At 38.5% G+C, this 23,793-nt stretch overlaps 2 protein-coding genes across 2 annotated transcripts in view; both read left to right on the forward strand.

Moving 5' to 3' along the window:
- The window catches only part of LOC141441014 (uncharacterized), a 122,384-nt gene extending 111,372 nt beyond the window's left edge, over window positions 1-11,012 (forward strand). Inside the window, exons 2-4 of the mRNA XM_074105630.1 lie at window positions 8,408-8,635; window positions 8,790-8,935; window positions 9,522-11,012. Coding sequence (XP_073961731.1) covers window positions 8,798-8,935; window positions 9,522-10,577 — 1,194 coding nt within the window. The 5' untranslated portion in view covers window positions 8,408-8,635; window positions 8,790-8,797 and the 3' untranslated portion in view covers window positions 10,578-11,012. The remainder of the gene's footprint in view (window positions 1-8,407; window positions 8,636-8,789; window positions 8,936-9,521) is intronic.
- Window positions 11,013-14,191: 3,179 nt separating this feature from the next.
- On the forward strand, window positions 14,192-23,543 carry LOC141440926 (uncharacterized). The gene is made up of 3 exons (XM_074105521.1): window positions 14,192-14,526; window positions 18,913-19,133; window positions 22,471-23,543. Exons 1-3 carry the CDS (start codon window positions 14,409-14,411, stop codon window positions 23,389-23,391), a joined length of 1,260 nt encoding a protein of 419 aa, XP_073961622.1. The 5' UTR covers window positions 14,192-14,408; the 3' UTR covers window positions 23,392-23,543.
- The last annotated feature ends 250 nt before the right edge of the window (window positions 23,544-23,793 follow it).

Here is a 23,793-nt window from a genome sequence, read left to right on the forward strand (position 1 = left end):
TTTGATCAGCAGTGAACGAATTCTGGTCGATGTTGATGATCATAATGAGTAAATTGTTAAACATGATACAAAATAAGTGTTTCTAGCTCTGTTAATACTGTATAACAGAGCAGTGAGACTGCTAAGATAAAATTTTGAACGTTCATCCTTTATAAAAATTAAATCACAAACTCAATGTCAGTAAGTAAATTTTTATTTGTTTACAAAATAATGTTAAACTTAAAATACAAACAGTACATTCAGACTAATACAAGTTTTGACTTGTACTTCGGCTTCACAAACATATACGAGTAGGTAGGTAAAATCATCAAAAACATTTTTTAGATGTAAGTAGGTAGACCTAGGAGTATAGATCATAGCGAAAAACGAATTATTCGCGGGTGAGGTCGCTGGAATTGTTTTTTTTTTGTTTATTTTGAAAAAAAAAACTAAGCTTCTACCCTATATGCCATATTGACCCTGTATTTAAATACTCAGAGAGGCCAGAGACCTCAGACTACGACCTCGCAGTCTAAAATCCTTCATGTAATATGTGGTGTGCCATCATTGGGCCTCGCAAAATATATTTTGCCCACACCAAATTTACTTTACCCGCTAGAACCGCGTGGGAACTACGGCCCAAGCCCTCTCATTCTGAGAGGAGACCTGTGCCCAGCAGTGGGACGTATGACGTGGGGCTGGGATAATGATGATGATGATGCGAAATTTAGGTCATGCACCGCCACTGCTAATACCCAGGCTTCAGACTGTTCGTTAGGGCTCCTATCTACCTAGGATGGCTAAGGTTTACTGGTTTCTGCACCGTAATTTACTATTTTAGCTCTAAATAATTACATTAACAACAACTTTACACCCAGTTTGTTTTGTTGTCGCTACCAAGCCAATTAGGTTCGCGGTCACAGACTAGTTCTGTAAACTCCGCTTTATTGCCCGCAGACATTTCATTTTAAACGATTCGATGTAAACTAACTGCGCGAGAGTGGCCGGAACAAAATGATATTGTTTTGTTTCTGACCCCTGTTTGGGCTATTGTTGGTATTATGAATCCGTTGAACTTAGAACGGTACTCGTATTGGGGATTGTAGAGATAGCTTTTGTATTTTGATACGCGTATTACACCTATCGTTTTTGAACTTAAAATACCTTACCTAACCTAGTATTTGAGAGTTTGTGTGTGTGTTTTTCTTTGTGCGTGTTTGTTTATTATCATTTTTCTCAAAAATGTCTTAACCTTGTCTTAACCAATTTTGATAGGTACCGAAGTGAAGTGTCAATCAATTATCTATTAAATGAGTGACATTTTTATATTCATTAATATTGAATTTTATTATTTTTAGGGTCAAATGTCAAAACGGCTGTACGATGAGTACGAGTACTGAAGCGTATTAAAAAAAACACGACAACAATGTAACACATTACGTTTACAGGTCGTATCTATGTATTTTATCATAGTACGATACGACTTTTTAGAATATATTTCAGATTTTTTTCGGAATGCTGAAACGATAATTGGACTAATCAAAAGTATCGTCTGCTGCATGTGAAATTAAATTTACCAATGAGAATGCGTCATGTATGACTTTGATGTGGTGTTTTTCTTTTAGTACCTATGCACAAAATGCTTTAATTTTTTTAAGTATGAAAAAACGTTACAGCATTAACTTTTTAAGCCTGCTGCACACTGCACTGGCTGAACAGCCAGGCTGCTTAGTGCGCAAGTATTCATCCTCGTCATGTTCGTCGTGCTGCCGCAGCCAGGCTGCTCAGTGCGCGAACAGAAGATTTATTTGCATAGAATAAGTAGTTACATCAACTGTCATTAGATGGTAATGAGACAAAAAATCTCATCGAATGCTCATCGTTCTGCCAGGTTCTGCCGCAGGTCGGACAAGACGAGGATGACGTTTATATTGTTTAAATATGTGGTTTTGGGTACTGGCAAGCAAGAACGGATTCGCTTAAAAAAAAGTCACAAAAAAACTAAAATTGGCTGGAAGCAACGCTGTCTTTGGATTGTTATTGTTTGTTTAGTGATAAATGTTTATTATTTCCTCGCATTGGTTGTGAAAAGCACAATATTTAGTCTCGGCCAAAAGTGCAACAGATGAACTCGTATATATCAATTATACGAGTTCATCTATTGGTTACCTACTTTCCATCCTCTACAAAAATGTACTTTCTTAATAATAAAAAATCTACCTACTTAATTTTGATGAAAATTTAAAAATTCTGATATTTACAAAATCCAGCTGTGATCTTGAAAATCGTCTAAAAATTCTGAGGTATCAGGACATACATGGTAACCCTTACACGGCTCCTAGCAGATCGATGACTACTGCTAATAAATACTAACAATTCGATCGAGCTACCGGTTTAATATTCTGTGTTACATATTGGCGTATCGCATCACAACACAACACAGCATGTTGCCTCAGTGATGAGCGATGACCTTAAACTGGATTAAGTGGTTTTGGAATACGAGTGACCATACCACTTTTTGGTCGCCGTGTAGTATCAAACAGTAACAGTTACTATATCTTCCGCCGCCTAACTTTGCCTAAAAGTTCATTGCCCCGACTAGTACCACAAAAACTATAAAGGTATAATTCCAATAATTGAATAGGCACTATACCGTTAAGCGATTCCAACACAATCCGGGAGTAACGTAAAGACGTCGCATAAAAAATGGATCTCAAAAATGTGTCAAAACTGAGTATTAAGTAATGAACTTTTAGGCAGATTTATATGGCGCGTGGTATACCTATTACTTTGACCAAACTGGTTGTACATTAAGAGACCGATTTTTAAAATCACATGTGCGAAAGCACCGTTTAGACTAACATCCCAGGGTCCGTACCCTAAAAACTCAATTTATAAAAAATATTATTATAGAAACTTTATTTTGTATCGGAGTGTGAAAATACTGGAAGACGTAACTTAGGCAGGCTTCTCACTAGAATCTAGTGACTAGATGGACTGGCGATAGGTATACATTGTTAGAGTTGCAGGCAAACGCGGAGGATGTACCTATACTCTATTAATTAAAACAAGGTACTTAGGTACTAAAATAAAGTTTCATGTGTTACCTGTTTTTTACATCTCATAAATAGTGATGTGCCACGACCGGTAATGAATAATCCGGTAATCACCGAAAAGTTTCGCTATAAGTACCTATGTTATACGTAGGTATAAAATGTTAAGATATGAACGGATCTGTGACGTACTAACACACGTAGGGCACTTAAGCATTCTAAAAAAGGTAAAATGGGTCTAATGAAAATGCCACCGTTTAGGAGATATTTCGACTTTGTAGATGTTGATGTTTAAATTTAATTTGATTCTAAGCAAGTTTTGCCTAAAATCTTAATTCCTATGGAAAGTAGAATATTGAATGCTTTAATTTTATTTTTGTTTCGATAAAATATAAGGTATGTTTTACCGATTATTTGCAATAATGTCGAAAGCCGAAATCAGAGAGCAGCACTTTTCGTACTATGCTGGTCACATTATTTTTACATTTTACATTTCATACTGTCATTTTAGTATCTTGGTTTAATAAATAGAGTATAAGTGGCTAGTTACCGTTTATTGTGGCGATCTAAGGTCTATAGGCGTCTATTCTGATGATGATGATGTAAAAATGCGTTTGAACTGAATTCGGATGTAGAAAGGCACATGAAGTTTATTTATTTAACCGTCTTTCTCTTACCTACCTCTTCACGCTTAAATCGCTGAACCGATTTAGATGAAATTTTGTATTGACATAGTTTGAAACCCCTGATAGGACTAGGATAGTTTTATCCCAGAAAATTACATAACTCCAGCGGGATAACGCCAAACGAACTTTTCCCAGACGGAGCGGCGGGCAAAAGCTAGTTCTGTTGTGCTTACGAAATGATGAATTTAGTATGTAAGAGTTAGTATTCTTTGCCGTCACTTTAACTGTCCATCTTTTTAACAGCCCGCTAAAAACAAATGCAGTGGACAAGACAATGCGCTTGCATATAGGTATGTGAGAACATTACCGGGCGGCGTTCTCACGCGTGGCACGACGGATAAACAAAAACGCCCACCGACTGTCGTCTTTAATTAATGGTAATGAAGCGATTATGTGCGAGAGTGATTTATACAGTACCGTTATGCGGATTGACCGTGTGTGGCTGGCTTTATGAGGAAACGATTAAGTCTTAAGTCTAAATCTCTAGTAAGTTTGGTCTAAGTTAGGTTCGTACTATAAGATCGGTCTAAAGCGAAACGCCGAAACTTAAACCATCGATTCTCATGTACGACGCGGCCGACCGGATAGCCCAGTGGTTAGAGAACCTTATATAAAGCTTGGTCCGGGTTCGATCCCCGGTCAGGGCTGATATTTGTATGAAAAATATGGATGTTTGCTCTCGAGTCTTGGGCGTTTTAATATGCATTTTAGTGTGTATATATTTATTTAAATATGTTTAATAAATAGCACCCATAGCACAAGCTTTACTTACTTTTTTGCCTAAATCATTTGGTGTCTTGACAGAGGTGCGAGCCAAGGCGAAAACCAACGACCCTCTGTTTTAGAGGCCAAGGGCCATACTGACGATGCGTAGTCGCTATCACGACTTCTCTAGGCCCTAGGATCTAGTGTAGTCAATATGGCTGATATTGTCAGTCTACAAGTAGTATTTTCAATTACTATTACGTCAATGTGGCAATTAGCTTCATTTTATTTTTTTAGACATAAACAGTCATAACAACGGCAAAAGCACATAATTTGATCAACTGTATTCTTAGATAAAGCATATATCCCTTTCTGACCAACTTGCGTTTGCAAAAGGGATGGATGCTACATGCATAATCGATTAAGCGCTTGTATTCCGTATAAGGAGGGTTTATACACCGATATGGCTAAGTTTTAATTAATTTCCTAAATGGCTTCTGCTGATAGAAATTGAGATTAATACTCATCAATATATAATATTGATTGATTGGTGCCTTTATCTATAGATATGTATAGATTCAATGTAAATCATATTTTATGTTTGTGGTATAAGAACGACATCACTAACGCCATCTATGATTGCGTAGCGGACTTTCAATGATCTATAGGTAATACAGCTAACACCTTTCTCGTAAAATTATTCTAATATCCGGCCGTTCGCAAAGATTTTACTACATTGACATTCTGGGGTAATGAAACATGGAAATTTAATGGTGATTTAACACTATGAATAGTGATATAAATAAATTTCTGAGTAAATGTGAGAATACAGGATGTGCCTAGTATTCAATTAACCAATAGCAGTAAACTATACTATTCAAATAAAATAAATAGGTGAAGTATATTAAGTAAATCAATAATCTAAACGTATAATCATAATAGAATAACTTAACAAGACATAGTGAATTCTAAATGAACATTGGTAGATAAACACCAGAAACTCTAGTATAACACATTAGCTATTTTTTAACCCCTGACGTAAATAAAGAGGTGTAAACCAGATAGAACAAGGGTCGTTGAAGTGGCAATGGGCAGGCCATATAGCACGGAGAACAGATGGCCGTTGGGGCCGAAAAGTTCTCGAGTGGAGACCGCGGATTGGCAAGCGCAGCGTAGGACGTCCACCAAAGAGATGGACGTATGACCTGGTTAAAGCCGCGGGTTCACGGTGGATGCAGGCCGCCAACCGAAGCGACTGGAGGTCTATGGGGGAGGCCTACGTCCAACAGCAGACTCCTACGGCTGAGATGATGATGATGATGATGAGTAAGTTTGACGTTAATGTCTGCTAGTCAGTCAATCTGTCTGTTTGTCTCTGGCATCATAGCTCACAAACGGATTGATCGATGAGGTTTTTTTACGTGAAAGCGGGTTTTCTTGCGGTGCTACATTTTAAATCCTGAAATATCAAGTGGTAAGTCTAGAACGTGAAATTTTGCACAAGTGTTCTTCCGCTTTATCATTTCAATGAAGACCACGATGGAATTTTTGCACTTCCCCGAAATTTAATTCAATCGCCAGACCTAATGGTTCGTACGAGCGAAGCCGCGGGTAAATATTAGTTAATACTGATTCAGGAGCTTCGTTCCTCGGATACAGAAATACATCTAAAAATTGTACCCTCTTCAATTTTTAGCAATATTTTCTATTTAACCAAGTTGATTATATTGATACAAAAAAAAACGTGTTGTTTTTTTTCGAAACGGTAATATGGAACCCATCAAATCCGACCCGTATCTACTTATTTCTAACTGTCATTTTGAAATTCCCTTTGTCAATCGGAGACAAAACACATATTATGATGGTGAAAAATTTATCTACGTGTAAGTATAGTCAGTCACCTGCAGTATCTGCCACAGTGGAGCGTCCAAAAATATCAGACACGTCCAATTACCGGCCCTAGAAATAGAGTCGTACCAGATATTTATGCACACTTTGTTATGACAGATATTTGTGCTGGTGACTGTACAAATCTTACTTATTTGTATGCTGTGTGAGCAAAGTTCAGTAGGTAGGTAGTACCTATGCAATTCATAGTTGTCGAGTGCAGGAATAAGTAAGTATAATCGGTATGCGTAGTGAGTCACAGGGTCAGAATGTCATTGTTTGGTCTAACAGTTCGAACTCCCCTGATTGTAGACATAATACATGTTTCTGCGGGAAGAGCATTTTACGAAATGAGAATAAGAATCAAAAATTGTCTTTCCTGGGGACAAGAAGTCAATGACTTGGAGTCTTTAAACTTATGAACGAAATAAAGAAATTATAATTATGTTTTATTTGGGAATAAAGTTGGCTACTCCTAATAAATAGAGACAAATATTTGTGGACCTTTCTTGTCATGTCCATAGGGAAGAGTAAAAATAATAATGTCGATAACTAAACCTCATATCTCGAAACGAGACATTTTTGATGTAAGAGATTATTTTCTACGGGATGTTCAACTTTTATGATTATAATGATTTCTTACTGATATAAAATGCATAAGGGTTCCTTTTTTAGGACTGTGCTTATATGCCTATATGTCACAATATAAAAGCTTAGAATAATTTAAATACGAGCGAGCACAAGGCGCAAGCGAAGCGCTCCGTTTCAGGCCTTATACTACGAAGTGCAAAACTCGAACTTCGTATGTTGCCGTCCCGCTGACGCTTATTTAATACGCGAGTGAAAGGGACGGTGCGATACGAACTTCGATTTTCGAGTTTCGTGGTAGCCCCTCAGTTCAGACTAAAAAGCTTTTGCATGTTAGTATTTTTTTTCGAATGGGCCTTTGCTGTTATGTTATTTTGAACTTTGAGTTATTTTTAAATAAAACTATTTAAAAACTGATTCTTTTTTATGTATTTAGAGCTTTAAGTGAATCTTAGATATATTATTCTTTAGTAATTATTCGAATTAAATATTTGACTCGTTATTCGGATATCTGGGCATTTATTACCGGAGCTCGGCTGTCATTAGAGCTATCCTTAGCTTGCATACCTACTGCTGCAATTAAGTCATCCCACACCCTCGCTAAAATCATAAATTTATCGTTATTTTACTGCCAATTGACTAAAAACATTCCAACACCAAGAGACCCCCAATCTTTGAAACACACGCGCTACCTGCCGCAGAAAGGAACGCAAAGGGCCATTTAAGCCGTCCGATTTTAGGTCCGTGCCATTTATAAGAAAGTTTTTTTCGAATCTATTGTTTAAATTTTTGAAACGCACCGCCAAAGACGTAGCGGTCTAAACGAGGGAGATCAAATTATAATTGTACCCATTCGAGCAAAATAGATAGTGTTTACACCGAGAAGAGGGTATTTACAAACAATAAGGGTAAATTGTCAAGTCGTTTTGTTTATAAACGCGGAGTTTACATAGTGGTTATCCGGATAATAGTTTTAAAAGAGAGACAGAGTTTTACAGGGCAATAAAGTAAACAGTTGAGACTGTAAAAACTAGCGGTTACCTATTGTGTTTGTGTTATATTAGCGATATTTTTTAGGTTCTTATGGCTTTTGCTGCTTTTTAAACTATATTTAGGGTTATTTGACGAGGGGAAAAGGCGGAGCTGCAAAACAAGAAAGTTTAATTATTGTAATACATACAGCTTAAGCTAGATATATAGCTGTTTATCATGCAGCGAAGTTTTACTACTCGTTTTAACTACTTGATGCGTTTATCATTCGAAACTAAAAGTAAATGACGAAGATAGTACACTGCCACATGGGTATAAAGTTTAATAATGGCCTTATAACCACTGCTGTACTAAAAATATGTACTTAAAAGAATAAACGGACGGAAAATTTAATTTAAATATCATCTGTGTGAATTGATTCAATTATAATAAAATAAATAATTATAAAGGTTGCATATTAACTTTATTATATATGTATTTATGAAAAAAAACGTGCTATTGTAAATTGCATTCCCTTAGATGCGAGGCGTGCTTGAAACTCGATCGGCGGGCCACACGTGCTCCCGCGCATGAATGGAAGGGCGGAGGGTCGCGGCGCGGGCGGGGGCGAAGGCTTTTTTCAGGCAGTGCTCTGCAAGACACCAGAGAGGTCGTGCGTGCGTTCCGTCAACGCATTAAGAAGTCCATTCTCGACGACGCGTTTTAAACTTGAAGTTATTTGCATGGTGATATAAAGTGGTTTTTAAGGTGAGTTTTATTTAGGAAACAAAAGTTTAACTCCATTGTCGTGTTTTATTGAGTCGTCCGTGTTAAGTGCGAAGCTTCACCCTGCAATTAATTTAAAGACGACGTTTAAATCTTTTAGTATTTTGTTTTAACATAATGTCTTCTTTGTTGTTAGGTAATAAGATGTCTTACGACCCTGCCCCGCTGTCTAAGACAGCGAAATATAAGAAGATCACGAAACCGCTGCTCGAACGCAAGCGGCGCGCGCGCATCAATCGATGCCTGGACGAGCTGAAAGACCTCATGGTTGGAGCTTTGGAGGTAAGAGAGTTTCTTACATTTGTTAAGTGACGTTTGTTTCTACCCGATTGTTAAATAACAAGTTGTGAAGCTTACGGTAACCATGATTAAAACCTTTTAAATTTTGGTGAAAAAAAAAAAAACTTAACGTAAAACTCCATTTTTCTGTCCTAGAACTGTTATGGAACTTAAGTTATTTTATTTCTCTCTGTAAAATAAAAAAAAATTAAATGTCAACAGTATAAATTAGTGCGCCGGCTTTTATAAAAACGGCCGTACTAGCATTTCATTTCTAGTAAACACAGAAATTACCATGATGTAAATTAATACCGGTCGTCTTATACCTACCTACGAGCTCAACAGTCACTTACTGATCATCAATGCGCAGTGCATCATTCATTATTCACGCCTTTTATTTTTATCACTGCCAGTCGTCCTTCTGTGCGTCCGGACGCCGAAGTGAAACTGGATATAAAAGTACAAGTTCCATTAAAGAAATAAGAGTGCAGCATACAGTTATATTAATGTGACGTGCGCCCGCGCATCGCGCCGTGAGAACCGCGCCTTGCACCTGCCCCGACTCAACGCTTTTTTATTTTGCCCACAGATCGATGACGACAACTTAAGCAAGTTGGAGAAGGCGGACATCCTTGAATTAACCGTTAACCACTTAACAAAGTTGCACAGCCCGAAGGACCCGGTTTTGGAAGCTAAGAAGTTCCAAGCGGGCTTCGGACAATGCGCCGCGGAAGCTTGCCAGTTTATCATGTCCGTTCCCGATTTGGACTCTAAAGTCAGCCAGAACCTGATCAGCCATCTATCCGGGCTGATTACATCGCAGCCGCTCACGATTCAAGTGCCGGAGCGCCCAACGTTCTCACCCCCTACCTCTCCATCTTCAGTCGTCTCCGACCGCCATCATTACTACAGCGATCACGACCGGTCATCATCGGATGCGGAAGACTCTATCTATTCCGGGGAATCCGCTTCGAAACGATGGAATTCAAGACCCGCCAGGCTGCCACATAAAACCTCGCCAATGTCCGGTCTGCTCACGACAGTCGATAAGCTGCCTGCCGCGCACTACAATACCCCAGAACAATTGAATGGAACGAACGCACATAGGAGCGGTACATACTTCAATAGAGTCCCCGCAGAGGCTAAAGATGTGATATTACAAAAAATAAGGCAACATATAATGGATAAGCGAGGAAACGAGCACGTCGAGGTTAATGTAGTTGCAGAGCCCACCGAGAGATACACGCACCGAGATGACGTGTACAGAGGTGATTATGCGTGCCCGTACCCAGCGGGCGTCCCGAACAACGAGACTTTAGACCTCAGAAAAGTGAGGTCACCGACGAAACCAGTGCTCAGAGCGAGCCCGCAAGAAAAACCCGTCGCATACCGCGAGACAAATCAATTAGACAAGACTCCTTCGGCTGAAAACAAAGTTGAGGTGACGGTCAATCTTCCGGAACAATGCCAATTGCCGATGGATTACAACAACTTGCCGCCTAAAAAGAAAAGAAAGCTGATTGAGTACCAGGAGTACAAAAAACAAGAAGAGGCGCGACGGTTGGCCGAAGGTTTTTACGAGAAAAAAAGGTATGAAGGACCACCGGGAGACGAGATGGACGCGAGTAAATGGCGCCCGTGGTAGCACCGCGCCACGCCATCTCACATTGTGATATTAATAGTCTCTTCCATGTCAAAGCTTTAATTTGTTTTAATTTATTTATGTATGTTACTGTACTGTTGGAAAGTTCCCAGTCGTGCCTTAGCTGTATTTAATAATCTACCTATGTTAAGAAATTAGTTTAATGGATATTGTATAAGCCAGATTGTTTCAAATTATTTATGTGCCATTTATTTAGATCTCGTCTTCCTTCAAGTAAATGTTACTTAACTTGTGAGAAGTCTTCCAAATAAAATACCTTTGGAGTTATATGCATACTTAATCATATTGTTACTACATTAAGTATGACCAATGTATCAACTCGTACAGTGCCATGTGGGTACTTTTGCTATTTTAAGATGCGGTTTGTAACGATATCATTTCAATTGTTTATGCAACTATTAAAGTGAATAAGACTACAATTGCGTACAACTTTATTTATTATCTCTCTGAAAGCTATCAAATACCTACTCAATAAGACTTAACGAGCACGAACTTTGTTATGAAGAATATTATGAGCGTACCTACTAAAATAAAAAACTGGATTAAGCGGTATACTGGACTTTTAGATTTAACATAGAGCACAGTGGTAGTTTTAGGACAACGCTCTTGTAAAAACAAAAATAATGACTTGTAAAGTACAATTCAATAGAATCTGTCAATTTTCTACATATTTAAGACACCCTATCGTGGGCACACTTGATTATATATGTCCCTGTTGTTGCAATTATCATCTAAAAGAAATCAAAAAAAGAATAATAGTCACATCACAAAGCCTTAGGCAGCCCGGTGTTTATATTAGTAGGCTGGAAGTGTCTACAGGATTGTCAGATTCTATTGAATTGGAGTTTAAGCTCACATATTTGAAGGCCGATAACTCACTTCAACGGTTTTTTTTAGATATAACACACTATCCGTTACCCGCGACTCCGTCCGCGAAGAATTCTACTTAATAAATATGCAATTAACTATAATGTATATATAACTATGCAATTTTTCGGGATAAAAACTATCCTAGGTCCTTTCCCAGGGCTCAAACTATCTGTATACCGAACTTAATCTAAATCGGTTCAGCGGTTTAGACGTGATACTTCAAACAAACAGACTTACAAACTTGCGCATTTTACTCTTAATATTAGTGGGATAGATCAATCCAATTGATTATTAGCCCCTGTGAAACCTATCTACAGTTAAATGTCACAGTGACATTACATCACAAGGAAATAAACTGTGACTAGACTAGAGGATTCGATTTTAGCATTCGAAGATGGCGGATTGCTATTTCTGTTTCTTTGGCTAGTTGAAGTATAATTTTGATAGTGTTTTATGCGGCGATTAACCTTAACAGTGAACAGTGATCCCAAAATCCTATATTGCTCTCGTGTCTGACATTTTTTAATGCGCAAGTGGTCTCCACGTGGGAATTTTACTATCAAGTTGCAAAAACTACAATCACCGTACAACGTGTCTCTCAAAGAGAGTTTAACTGGACACTGGCGAAATTGTCCTATTAATTAGGACAGAAAAGCCATATTTTAAAAGAGAAGAAGAAACTGTGACTATCTGTGACACTTCGATTGTACAATCGCATTCATAAACACCACAACTAAGTGTTCAAATATTGTCAATCGTGTACCTAAACTAATTGTGTATTCAGATAGGTATAATTTGAGCAGCTGGGCATAGACCAGCTTCAATGTTTAAGATGGGTTTAATGTAGGGCTGGATTAACAACTAGTGAGAAATTTGGAAATCAAAGTTCGTATTGTACCGTCCCTCTTACTAGTTTTAAATACCTAATATAAGCGTCAGCGGGGCGGCGAGACACGAAGTTCGAATTTTTCACTTCGTAATAAAGGGCCTGTGCTCATCTCAGAATGTGAGTTTGGGCTAAGGTGCTCGTGCTGGTGGCAAATTTCAATGTACAATGTAATAAACATGTATGCGACAATGACATAAATAAAATTCGTTACAAAAGGTGGGATTTAAAAGTTCAATCAAGTACTCCTAGTGACCTCTTTTGATTATTTGAAGTAAACTACATAAGTATCGCCATCTGTGTATATCCTCGTACAACAAAAGCTATCGCAGCACGCTAAGATTGATTATGTTGCTGGCCTTAAAACGACCGATAGAGGTCGGTTAGTAAACGTCAAACGAGGTAATAAGGTTGAAAATGTTTATGACGGTTAGTATTAATTTTAACTTTGTCAATAATACGTTAATACAAGACATATTTACTTGCAGATTTGCTCCGAGTATTGTATCTGCAAAAGCGCTATCTAGCGCCGATGTCTGGCATTGATGATGTAGCTCTTGTGAACAAAACGTTGAAAGAGTGCTACTTGACGCTAGATGGCGTTATATTCAAAATGTGTCTAATAGCTTTTGAAAAGTCGTTGTTATATTCTACTTCTACTCATCAAAAGATGGCGCTAACGGTATCATAATAAAAGTTACGTTTCCATGATACTACGATTTTCGTAATCCCGCTTTTTAATTTTTCAGGTTTAATAATATTGTAAAAGAACAACAAGTTAAACTATTTTTTCTCAAACATGTTATGTAATGTTTATGTTCTGTTCCTTAAGACAGGCTTCAAAATATATTGTTGCAGGCCTAGGCTGCAAGTCAACAGTCTTTTGTTTCAATGCAAAACGTCAAATATCCACGATAAAGGGCATTATACACGACTTGAAATTAATAATCTGAATTTCTATGGTTCATTTATCAGTTACTAAATAAATTCACATGGCTATGAATATTCTATATGTAAATATAATAAATATTGCCGACGCGTTTTACATGAAATTACAATTAAATTTACAGTATTACACATTATTTTAGTGCATGTTTGAGAAAAGCACTATAAAAGCCTCGGCGTAAAAGAACATGCCAGCCTCGTATACCTATCCTACATGTGTATACATACTCGGCCTGCAAGCCTTTCTTTTCCGGCTTCTACAGTAATGTATTATTATTTAATGTGCAATTTGAATGGAAGTACATTATTTTTATATCAGGAAACAACGTTTTTAAACATCTGCGAAAATAGTATTCGGAAATGGTGTTAAGTAATTTGTATTAAATTTGCAATACCTAGTGGAAAATTTTACCTTTAAAAATTTCTTCAATTATTTCATTCAGTCAGGGCAGTATTTACAATAATGTGTAGTCTTTCTTTAACCATTTTAGAAAATAAGTTGGTGTGATTCTGTTTTTAAAAACTTCTAGATTTATATCTATAATCATTCGTAGTTTGATGTTTCTGTTTAAATGTTACAGCGATAAAACGAAAACAAAATATTAAGTCTATTGTATTCAAATTCAAATTCAATTTATTATTCTAAGTAAAAATGTAGGTACTTACCCTACTTAAAAAACTGGTATATTTACTTGATCAGTATCATACATACAGACCAATTTGAGGATATTTGTACCAATATTTGATAGAAAAAAATATAGAAACGAAATTCTAACAATAATGTTGATATAAAAATTAACGCAGAAAAACAAGTCTTTATGCGGCGCAATGGAAACGCGCCGCTCGTAGTAAAATAGTGGGGCCGTCTGGTAAGGGCGCAAATCAACTTCATTCATTCATTGGCGCGCTGCCGGCTGGCCGGTGCGAGAGTAACAATCGACGCGCGCGAATTTTAACGAACTTTTTCGACGTTTAAAAAATAAACGAATTTGATTTGACAGTTTGTCGTATTGACTAGTGAATTTCAAATTTTTGATTAGTGCTGTATTGTTTCGTGTGACAGTGAATTGTTGGTGTAATCATCAAGATGGTGATTTTGAGTATGATCTGAGATGCTTTTGGGGGAGCGGTCTCCGGCACCCCGTGTGGTGGCCGGCTTGAAGAAATTACGCCCTGAACTTACCCCAGGGCCTGTGCCTACCCCCACGGACCCTAACCTTAGGATTTCCGGTTAGTACTTTCGACATATTATCTAATCTGCGGTTCGCTTAAGCCTACCCGAAAGCTGTAGTAGTAAAAATATTGTAAAATGTGGGTGTTTACTTTGGAAGTGTAACAAATCAATCAAATTATTATTTATATCAACTTACTACGGATAAACAGACGTCAGGGAGTTTTTTTAACATTGTTTATGGGAAGTTTTCCGTCAGTTGGAAATCCTGAACTTATCGGAAGTTTTCCGTCAGTTTGGAAATTCTGAACTTATCGGAAGTTTTTCGTCAGTTGGAAATCCTTAAGTTCCCATTTATAACTACCTATTAACTTGGTCTTTGAGCGGAATTTCTTTTAGCAATTAATTATGTCCCCCATTGTACTTTCGATGTTGGCCAGCAAATCTGGCAGAAAAACAAACAAACCAATCATCGTCTCAATTCATATAGGTCGGCGGTCAGGCATGGCCAGAATTGACTTTAGATAACTTTGTTTTGATACTTTAGGCGCCAAATACTTTAAATGCGTCTCGATGTTTTTTAAATGACCTATTAGATTTATTAATTGTTATTTTTGGCGTCTTGTTTGTACCCATGTCATTGTAATAGTTGGCTAGGTACTGTTTTTTTGTTTATCATCTTTCCCTACATAAAAAGGAACTTACCCTAGGACTTAAAGTAGGACAATTAATTATTGTGATGAGAAATATCCCAATAAATTTCGATACTTTTTTTAGCTATCTTAAATGTCAGCTAGATAAAAATCTCGAGGGTTTCGGATCTGGATGCCAGATTGTTTTATTCTAGATGTTTTTTCGCGTTAAGATTTTGAGTAAGTATGTAGGTATGAAATTTGCAAAATAAACATTAACTGTAGTTTATGGTTCATTGACATATTGACATAAATGAACCAAAGACAACTGGTTAGTGCAATAAACAGTACAGACAGCAAAAAGCTTGATTTTTTATAAATAAGACTCAGGTTTGTTTTTTTTTTTTCGATTATAATTATTGATTTTGATTTGACAATTATGATGATGACTGAGTTGGATGACCTCAAATTCTGGGAGTTAATCTGAATGATTGTGGTGACTGATGATGATAACACTCTTCTTGGTAAGATTTAATTCTCGTTTCATAGAATAGGTATATTATGACTCACGTCGATTAGATGTTTTATTTTTCGAAATGAAAACGAAAATTAGGTTTATCATTTATCATAGCCATAAGAATCGTAAAAGTTATAAAAGGATAAGGAATTCTTCGTACTTACTTAGATTATTATACCTATTTCGTAGCGTAGATCATATTGATGACCGGATAGCCATGTGGTTAGAGAACCTGGCTATGAAGCTTGAGGTCCCGGGTTCGATTCCCGGTTTTGGCAGATATTTATTTGTTTTGTATGAATACCTAATGCGAATGTTTGTTCACGGGTCTTGGACGTTTAATATGTATTTTTATGTATGTATTTATCCACAGCTGTATGTTTATCCGTTGCCTAGTATCCTACCCATAGTACCTAGATAAGTACAAGCTTTCTTAGTTTGGGACTAGGTCAATTGGTGTCGTCCAATGATATTTGTTTATTTATTTAGAGAACAATATACTCTTTATAAAGGCTCCAATGTCAATGTGGAGAACATCAATATTACTATTATGTTCTTGAACGGTGTTTGTAAACAAATCTAATGAAGTAGGTGTTTTATTGTGACAACGCCGAAATTTGTAGTCATGAAATTTGCTGCTATGAATTCGGCAGAATTGTCTACTTAATCATGCAGCTGCTCCATCTCCTGAAAGAGAAAACACACACACAATCACACTTTACACTGACGCGTTTCGAACGCAACCAAAGCTCATCCTCAGAAACGCAACGAATGAACGAACGGTTATGTTGCTCTGAGGATGAACTCTGGTTGAGTTCGAAACGCGTCAGTGTAGTGTGGTGATGGTGATAGTTGGGTTTGTGTGATTTGTGTGTGTTCTTACTGTGTGGAGGTGGAGGAGCTGCATGAACAGACATTTATTGCATAGACGAGCTATCATAGGGTCGCAGGTGAACAAAGTAATTGTTTGTAGTTTCTTAATAAACGGTACCTATAACATCATGCAAAGATGTTTTGTTCAAAACATCTGGCTTCCAATCCCAATGACGGGATGAGACATACTGCACATTTAAAAAATAAAATGCATCATGTCCCAATACGATTTCAAAATTGAATCGTAAACCCAAGTAATAAGGTTCAAATGTCACATTCACCTTTTAAGTTTTGTTCCTTGTATCCCCATCGCAAGTTTGCATGCTGGCCAGTGTCCCGCGAAATGTCAATGTCAGCTGTTTTTTTATTTTTATTTTTATCATTTGACTCCTAGCGTCAGCTGAATAAGGTTCAAATCGAATTAACGAACAGGAAAGTTTTTGAACCTGCGAGTAGCTGTGTATCTACCTAAACGTTTTATTTTTATTATGTTGTCAATAAAGAAATACATAGGCATTCACTAATTGTTAAAGCTAGATACAATTACTTAATTAAACTTCAACTCACGATTATAAGGGGGGCTACTACGACATTCGAAAACCGAAGTTCGTATCGTACCGTCCCTCTCACTCTCGTATTAAATAATATTAGCGTAAGTGGGAGTGGGACAAGTTAATATTTTTTTCGTAAGATTTTTCAACAGTTCGATTCGTCTTCAGACCGATCGAAACGACGAATCGATAGTGTATGTCAAGATCGTTAATTATTTACTTCATCGAAGACGATGTCGGAGAACAAAATCCCATGCAATCATGAATATCGTAACGATGAATCGACAATGTATGGTTCTTTACGATCAATCGTCACGATTAACATCAGTGCCCTTAGTGTAAGTTTTCGGTTACAAAATACGTCTCGATCGCGTTCGCGTTAAAATCTCAATTTGTATGGAAACACGAACATCGCAAACGTTCCGCTAGTGGCGCTGTTCGTGTTTCCATATAAATTGAGATTTTAACGCGAACGCGATCGAGACGTATTTTGTAACCGAAAACTTACACTAAGGACTAAGGGTACAGATCGATCGTACAGACGAATCGTACCGTATATGGGGCCCTTTATAATCGTCAGAGTCAGTCAGTTAATACTGTTTAATTTTATCTATACCTATGTCTCAGGAGAGTTTAAGTAGTATCATTGACGCTAGATACTTTTGTATACGCCAACTTAGTGAATCACGAATGTCATGTCATTAACAAAGCAATTGATATGAAAATTCCGAAAAACTAGGCGCCATTCTTAATCCCCTTAGAGATGTGCGAGGATGCGTGACGAGGAATGTGTTAATTGTGCACCAATAGAAACGCTTCATTTACCTATCTTCGCACAGCATAGCTCTTAAAACACAGTCTTAAGGCCATTTGCAGCAAAAACAATCTGAGGCATTATTCTCTACGCACCCGGAATCACTATTGTTTTTCACAACTTCTATCTTTTTTTTTTTTATTCGACTGGATGGCAAACGAGCAAGTGGGTCTCCTGATGGTAAGAGATCACCACCGCCCATAAACATCTGCAACACCAGGGGTATAGCAGATGCGTTGCCAACCTAGAGGCCTAAGAAAGATGGGATACCTCAAGTGCCAGTAATTTCACCGGGTGTCTTACTCTCCACGCCGAAACACAACAGTGCAAGCACTGCTGCTTCACGGCAGGATTAGCAGGCATTACAGGATTAGGATTCTGTCACTCGGAGGATTAATGCGATTGCGAGCACCCGCGCGTTGGACAATACCGCCAGTAGTAGTCACCGGCACCAATATCGGACACAACGAAGCGTGCATAAATATCTGATACGACTCTATTTCTAGGGCCGGAAGGACGTATCAGATATTTTTGCACGCTCCGCTGTGGCAGATATTAATGCAGGCGACTGTACTGTACAGCTGGCTGGTTGGTTATTTTTTATATTTAGGTGTTAATTAAATAACTGAAAACCTCAGACACACCAAAAATGTTTTTGATTGCATTCATTTCTGAATACCTTCATTATTTTAAAAGGTATTCGTATGTTTTGCTAAGTCAGTAATTCGGCTGCATTTCTAGCTCTACACTCGTATTTTGTAGTTGTCAGTCGCGCTTTGAAGGTTTTAGAAGGAAATCACACATTGACAGCAAAACGGCCAGTATTAAATTATCCAAATGTATGCAACCTCGATGAAATAATTAATTGGCGGCTGTTGCCATCGTAACTTTTAGACTGGGCATAATAAAAAAAGAAATTAAGAACACAAACACAACCTAATTTAAAACAGTGTAAGGAATCGATTATTCTACTCTCGATTCTGAGCGAACTACTTACTGGTTTTCAGTTATTTAATTAATACCTTGTATATATAACCAACTCTCCTCCTCTTCCCCAGGTGTCCTCCGCCAGTTTTACAATGACGACAACGAGTCATGGGCATGGGTTCGCGTGGCGGTCCGCGGGGGCTGCTTACTGGCCTGGCGCGACGGCACTCTGCCCAGAAGACCAGCCGCAAGCTTACCGCTGCGGCATCTGCACCTCCGACCCGCCCCAGCGCTGCCCAATGCCTTCCAGCTGTCCAGACTGCGTGACGATGCCGCCGTCGCCACTTTCCAGGTGAATGAATTGACGTGACCGTCGTTTAGGAAAGGTTAGTCGAATAGTCGCCGCAGTTTACCGATATAGGCTAATGATAGATAGTTAAGGTACAAATTTGCAGACGGCATGTCGCCGTAGCGCTTCTGGTTTCTTATGTATTTCTATAAAGGCGACGTGTCGCTAGCTAAGAAAAGTACAAAGTCACAGTTGGTATCTACAATAACCCATAGTGTCGCGTCGACGTCACTTGCGGGTGCTGTGTGTAGGGTTACCTATAATCTGGTCCGCTTTCGAAAACTCCAAGAACTTTTATTTTTTCATTCCTTTTTCTTCATTCATTAACTCAAAATCGACTCTTTCTAGTAACTATATTACTCAAGGGAGAGTACGAAAAGAGGAAACTGTATAAAAATTACTGATTAGAAAAGTTTTGCTGTAACACGAAAATTACTTGCATCTTACATACCTACAACTTTTAAGATTCTACCCTCAAATTACTACTCCAGACTCAAATAGGTAGGTACTAGTTTAGGTCTATCGTCTTAGATATACCTAGTTAACTACAACAGATTTGTTGACATGAGTTTGTATGTGCACCGTGTACACGAAATATCGGGTCGGTATTTCCATGTCGGTATTATCCGGGCCGGTAAATAGTGATGTCACCTATTAATGAAATAGGAAAAAGGAGGGCTATGGTAGAGGCTGACTAAAGACAAAATATTATGTGTGTAGGGAAACAACAAGAAGTATAATTACTTACACTTCGCCGGGAAACCCGATTTCCTGGTGCGAACATTCGTATTTATTGATGGCGACATAAAATATCCTTCCTTGGGTCAGCTATTCAACACAGTAATTATTTATAACGGCCTTGAAAACATACCTATGCTGTATAAAATTTAATTTGTGTTACTAATATTTATGCGACCTAACCACGTGTTTAATGTATTTACATGAACAATGATATAATAAATTGTATACTTATGTTTTTATAAATTGTCATCATTTACCGTAATTGCATACAGGTTTGTATGAACAATAAACAAGGAAGGTTAATGGTATTCTTGGAAACTTGTTAACTGCTAATCAAGTTGGCTTCCATAGCTTACCACCGTCCCTTCAATTAATGAAATACGAATTTTTCGAAAAATAGGTACCATTTTAGAGAATGCATAGAATAGCTTGTCTAAAGATCTTGGACTATATATATCTTTACACAGAAACCATAGTGTCCACAGATTGTATAGTCAATTAGTGTAAAAACTTATTCAAAGTTTTGAAAAATATGTACCACAGACTCTTATTCAGACGCAATAAGGCCGAAGTAACATATTTTTGAGTGGTTCGAATAGATACTTATTTTTGCACTTGACTGTACATCATCATCATCATCATCATCATCATCATCAGCCCACTGCTGGACCTATGTCCATGCTATGCCTCTGCCTAGGCCTATGCCTCTTCCATGGCGCGCCACAACTGTCAGATTGTACAAAAACTCCCACCCAATATACAAATGCTTTGTTCAATAAATTGTCAGTTACTGATAGGTAGGTATTCAACCTCTAAGGTCATTTTTCGCAACAAAAAGCGAGTTAAAAAGTAGTGACAAATGTACGAGAGCCAGTAAATTGGCCCATTCGTTAGTTTTTGTATGCACAATGACTACAATTATGTGAGTAGACACGTACGGCCACTGGGCATTGTCTAGTGATGACAATGCTTTCATAAATAATTATCAACAGTTATTGTAGACATCCACATGTTACGTGACCATAATGCCAAGCGTGAAATACTATAAATGCTTTTCGGTTAAGATGGAAATAGTGATCTTACCGATTAACCATGGCTCATGGAAGAACAGAAATGTCATATATATTTCGTAATTAAATATTATAGTAAGTGAGCAAAGGTTTTTACATGTTTTCGTAGGTTTTAGTAGATTACGGTGCTATTTCGAACCACCGTCTCTACAATACCTAACCTATTTTTTGTGCAGTCTACTTCGTTTACAAACTGGGCTAGGAAAATAAAGTACCTATAGGTAGCCATTTTCGTGGTTGCATTTTTAACTAAGTATGACATTTCTATTTCTCTTATTATTATTTTGTAGTAGGTAAATGACTGTAATACACCACTTATAAAGGTTATGATAAAAGTCAGTCGTATTTGGGTGATGCATGAAACAGTTATTGACTTTTCAGTGGAGCGATACTTATTTTTGGAATGCCTTTGTGACTAACACGACATGTATTGATTAATCGAAAACTTGACCACATCTAGTTACGAGTAGGAGGTAGGTACATGAATATAAATAACCGTAATAATATCACGATGGTTTTGTACGTTTAATCAGTCAAAAACACAAATAAAGATACGAGTGAAGAGAATTATGTCACGCAAATTAAAAGCGCGAGGTACTTACCTACCTTTTCTTTTTTTTCTTCAACTCCGCCTATAACGAGGTTAGTTGCTCAAAAAGGCGTTTTTGCAGAGGTTGTGGTTTGAAAAAGACAAATAATGCATTTAACGTTGCACAAATAAGCTCTTAAAATAATGCAAAACGTGAACCCTGTAGGGCATGACATTTCACTGAAGAGTTTTATAATTGATATCGAAAATACAGACTGAAACATAGATGCACAGGAAAACCAGAAAAAGAGACCAGCGCTGGGAATCGAACCCACTGGGAGTTGAAGCTTAATTATTATAATTGACTAAAAGTTATGAAAACATGTGCGAACATAGCAAGAGAGGCAAAACTGCAGTGACATCAAGATTAAAAGAAAATAATATACACGATAACGATTATATTCTTCTTTTCTTATACTTATCAGTTCTAGATTAAAGTTTAACCATACCTTAACGGACTTTGCGTACAACTTATTTTTTTAATTTTTAGAGGTCACGTATTAAATACAAATAGCGTCTTACAAGACATTTGGATCCCCTTTAAGACCCACCTTTCTCACGATTCGCTCTTTAATAGATCTCTATAAAGAGCAACACCCGTAAATCAAGCTTTTGTACCGGGCGACCTTTTGGCGGTGCTATTACCATAAGAAGGGCTAGATGCGCGAAGGTGTTGACACGTAAAGGAAACACGTTCTGACAAATACATCTTGGGCTTCTCTAGACATAATAGACTAAAAGCTGCATGGGCATGAGATTACCCTCGCTGAGCCGGAGAACTTCACTAAACCGTAATTTAACGTCACTGACATTTGCATATGAATTTTACGAAATTCGATAGGTCTGTACACTAAAATCGCCTGATAATTACAACATTGTAGCTGCCTTTTCAAATTATGCCTTTTATTGAGAGAACTAACGTAATCTTTTTTTGTTGCAGGCTTGCAATGCGACGGAATACGCAAGATGGGTGCGCGCGTTGTGTGTCGAAATCCTCGGTCAGACGCCGCTCCCACAAGTCCGCTTTCTGGACGTGCTATCAGCAGCGGATACTACTATCCGAGAACCAAAGAAGGAGGCTATGTTTCAGGATACCCCCTCATGCCCCCCTAGACCCCCGCCGCGAGCCCGCCGGAGGCTCATCTCGTCACCGGAGACGCAGCTGCCGCGACGAGACCACTCGCCCGCTGCGACGGACGAGGGCATCGTCGTCGAAGACGACGACTACGACTCGTCGTCCGATCGCAGCTTAGACCTCTCCCTGTCTCTGTCCCTCGACGCCTTGAAGACCACAGACGTGGTCGATGCGCCAGTAAGGAAAGCGGAGGTCATAAAATGCGACAATTGCAGCAAATTAAACGCGCCGCAGCATCACACGCTGCCGCGCGCGGCGAGATCTGGCGAATCAGAGCAAGGTCGACATCGTTACCTAAAACGCTGGGAGGGGACGGCGGGGGGCGCAGAGCGGGGCCGGTACGCGATAGAGGCGGCCAGGCGGAAAACTTCCTCCTTAGAGAGCAGAGCGAGGTCCTGCTCTCCGAATACTCACGAGGCTGTCACTCAGTATATTCCGGTGAAGGAACGCAGGGCACTGTTCGAGTCCTTATCCCAGAGCGGGAGTAGTTTAGCGCGGAGTAGCGAGCAGTTGGCTCGGCTGGTTGTGGTGCCGGAGACGCCGCCGCGGCGGGCGGCCTCGCTGCACGACTTGCAGGCGCCCCCGACACGCTCCGTCAGTGACCTGCGACAGTTCTTCGAAGCTGTGGCGCGCGGCTCGGGATCCACACCGTGCGCCTTCATGCAACGGCACAGTGCACCTCCCAACCCCGGCCCGAGAGGATTTACATCCCTCACGTGCGCTTGACTCCCCGACTCCTTATCTGTTGTACATAGTTTGTAGATAAACTCACGGCGTTGACCGCCGGCTGTCTCCTAAGTCGTTTGTTTTAAGACTGTTAAAAGTATTGTTATAGAATTACCTAATATAAATAAAATGAGATGTATCTATTATACCAATACTTTCTTTCATTTCTATGTCGTATAGTCGAACAAATTGAATCATGACCCAGGGTAGAATCTTTTAATAATCAATTTCACTTTGATTTCCTTGACAAAAGTATGTGATGTCGACATGACATTAGTAGCATAAAGGTACTGTATATAAAATATACTTAACTTACCGTGCCAGAAAGTTAGCAAAACTTGTCAGTCAATTCACACTGAAGTTGATAGCCACGGGCACTTACAACTGCAGTTGTGAAACTAT

The sequence above is a fragment of the Choristoneura fumiferana genome, chromosome 23 (assembly GCF_025370935.1).
Source record: "Choristoneura fumiferana chromosome 23, NRCan_CFum_1, whole genome shotgun sequence".
Lineage (NCBI taxonomy): Eukaryota > Metazoa > Arthropoda > Insecta > Lepidoptera > Tortricidae > Choristoneura > Choristoneura fumiferana.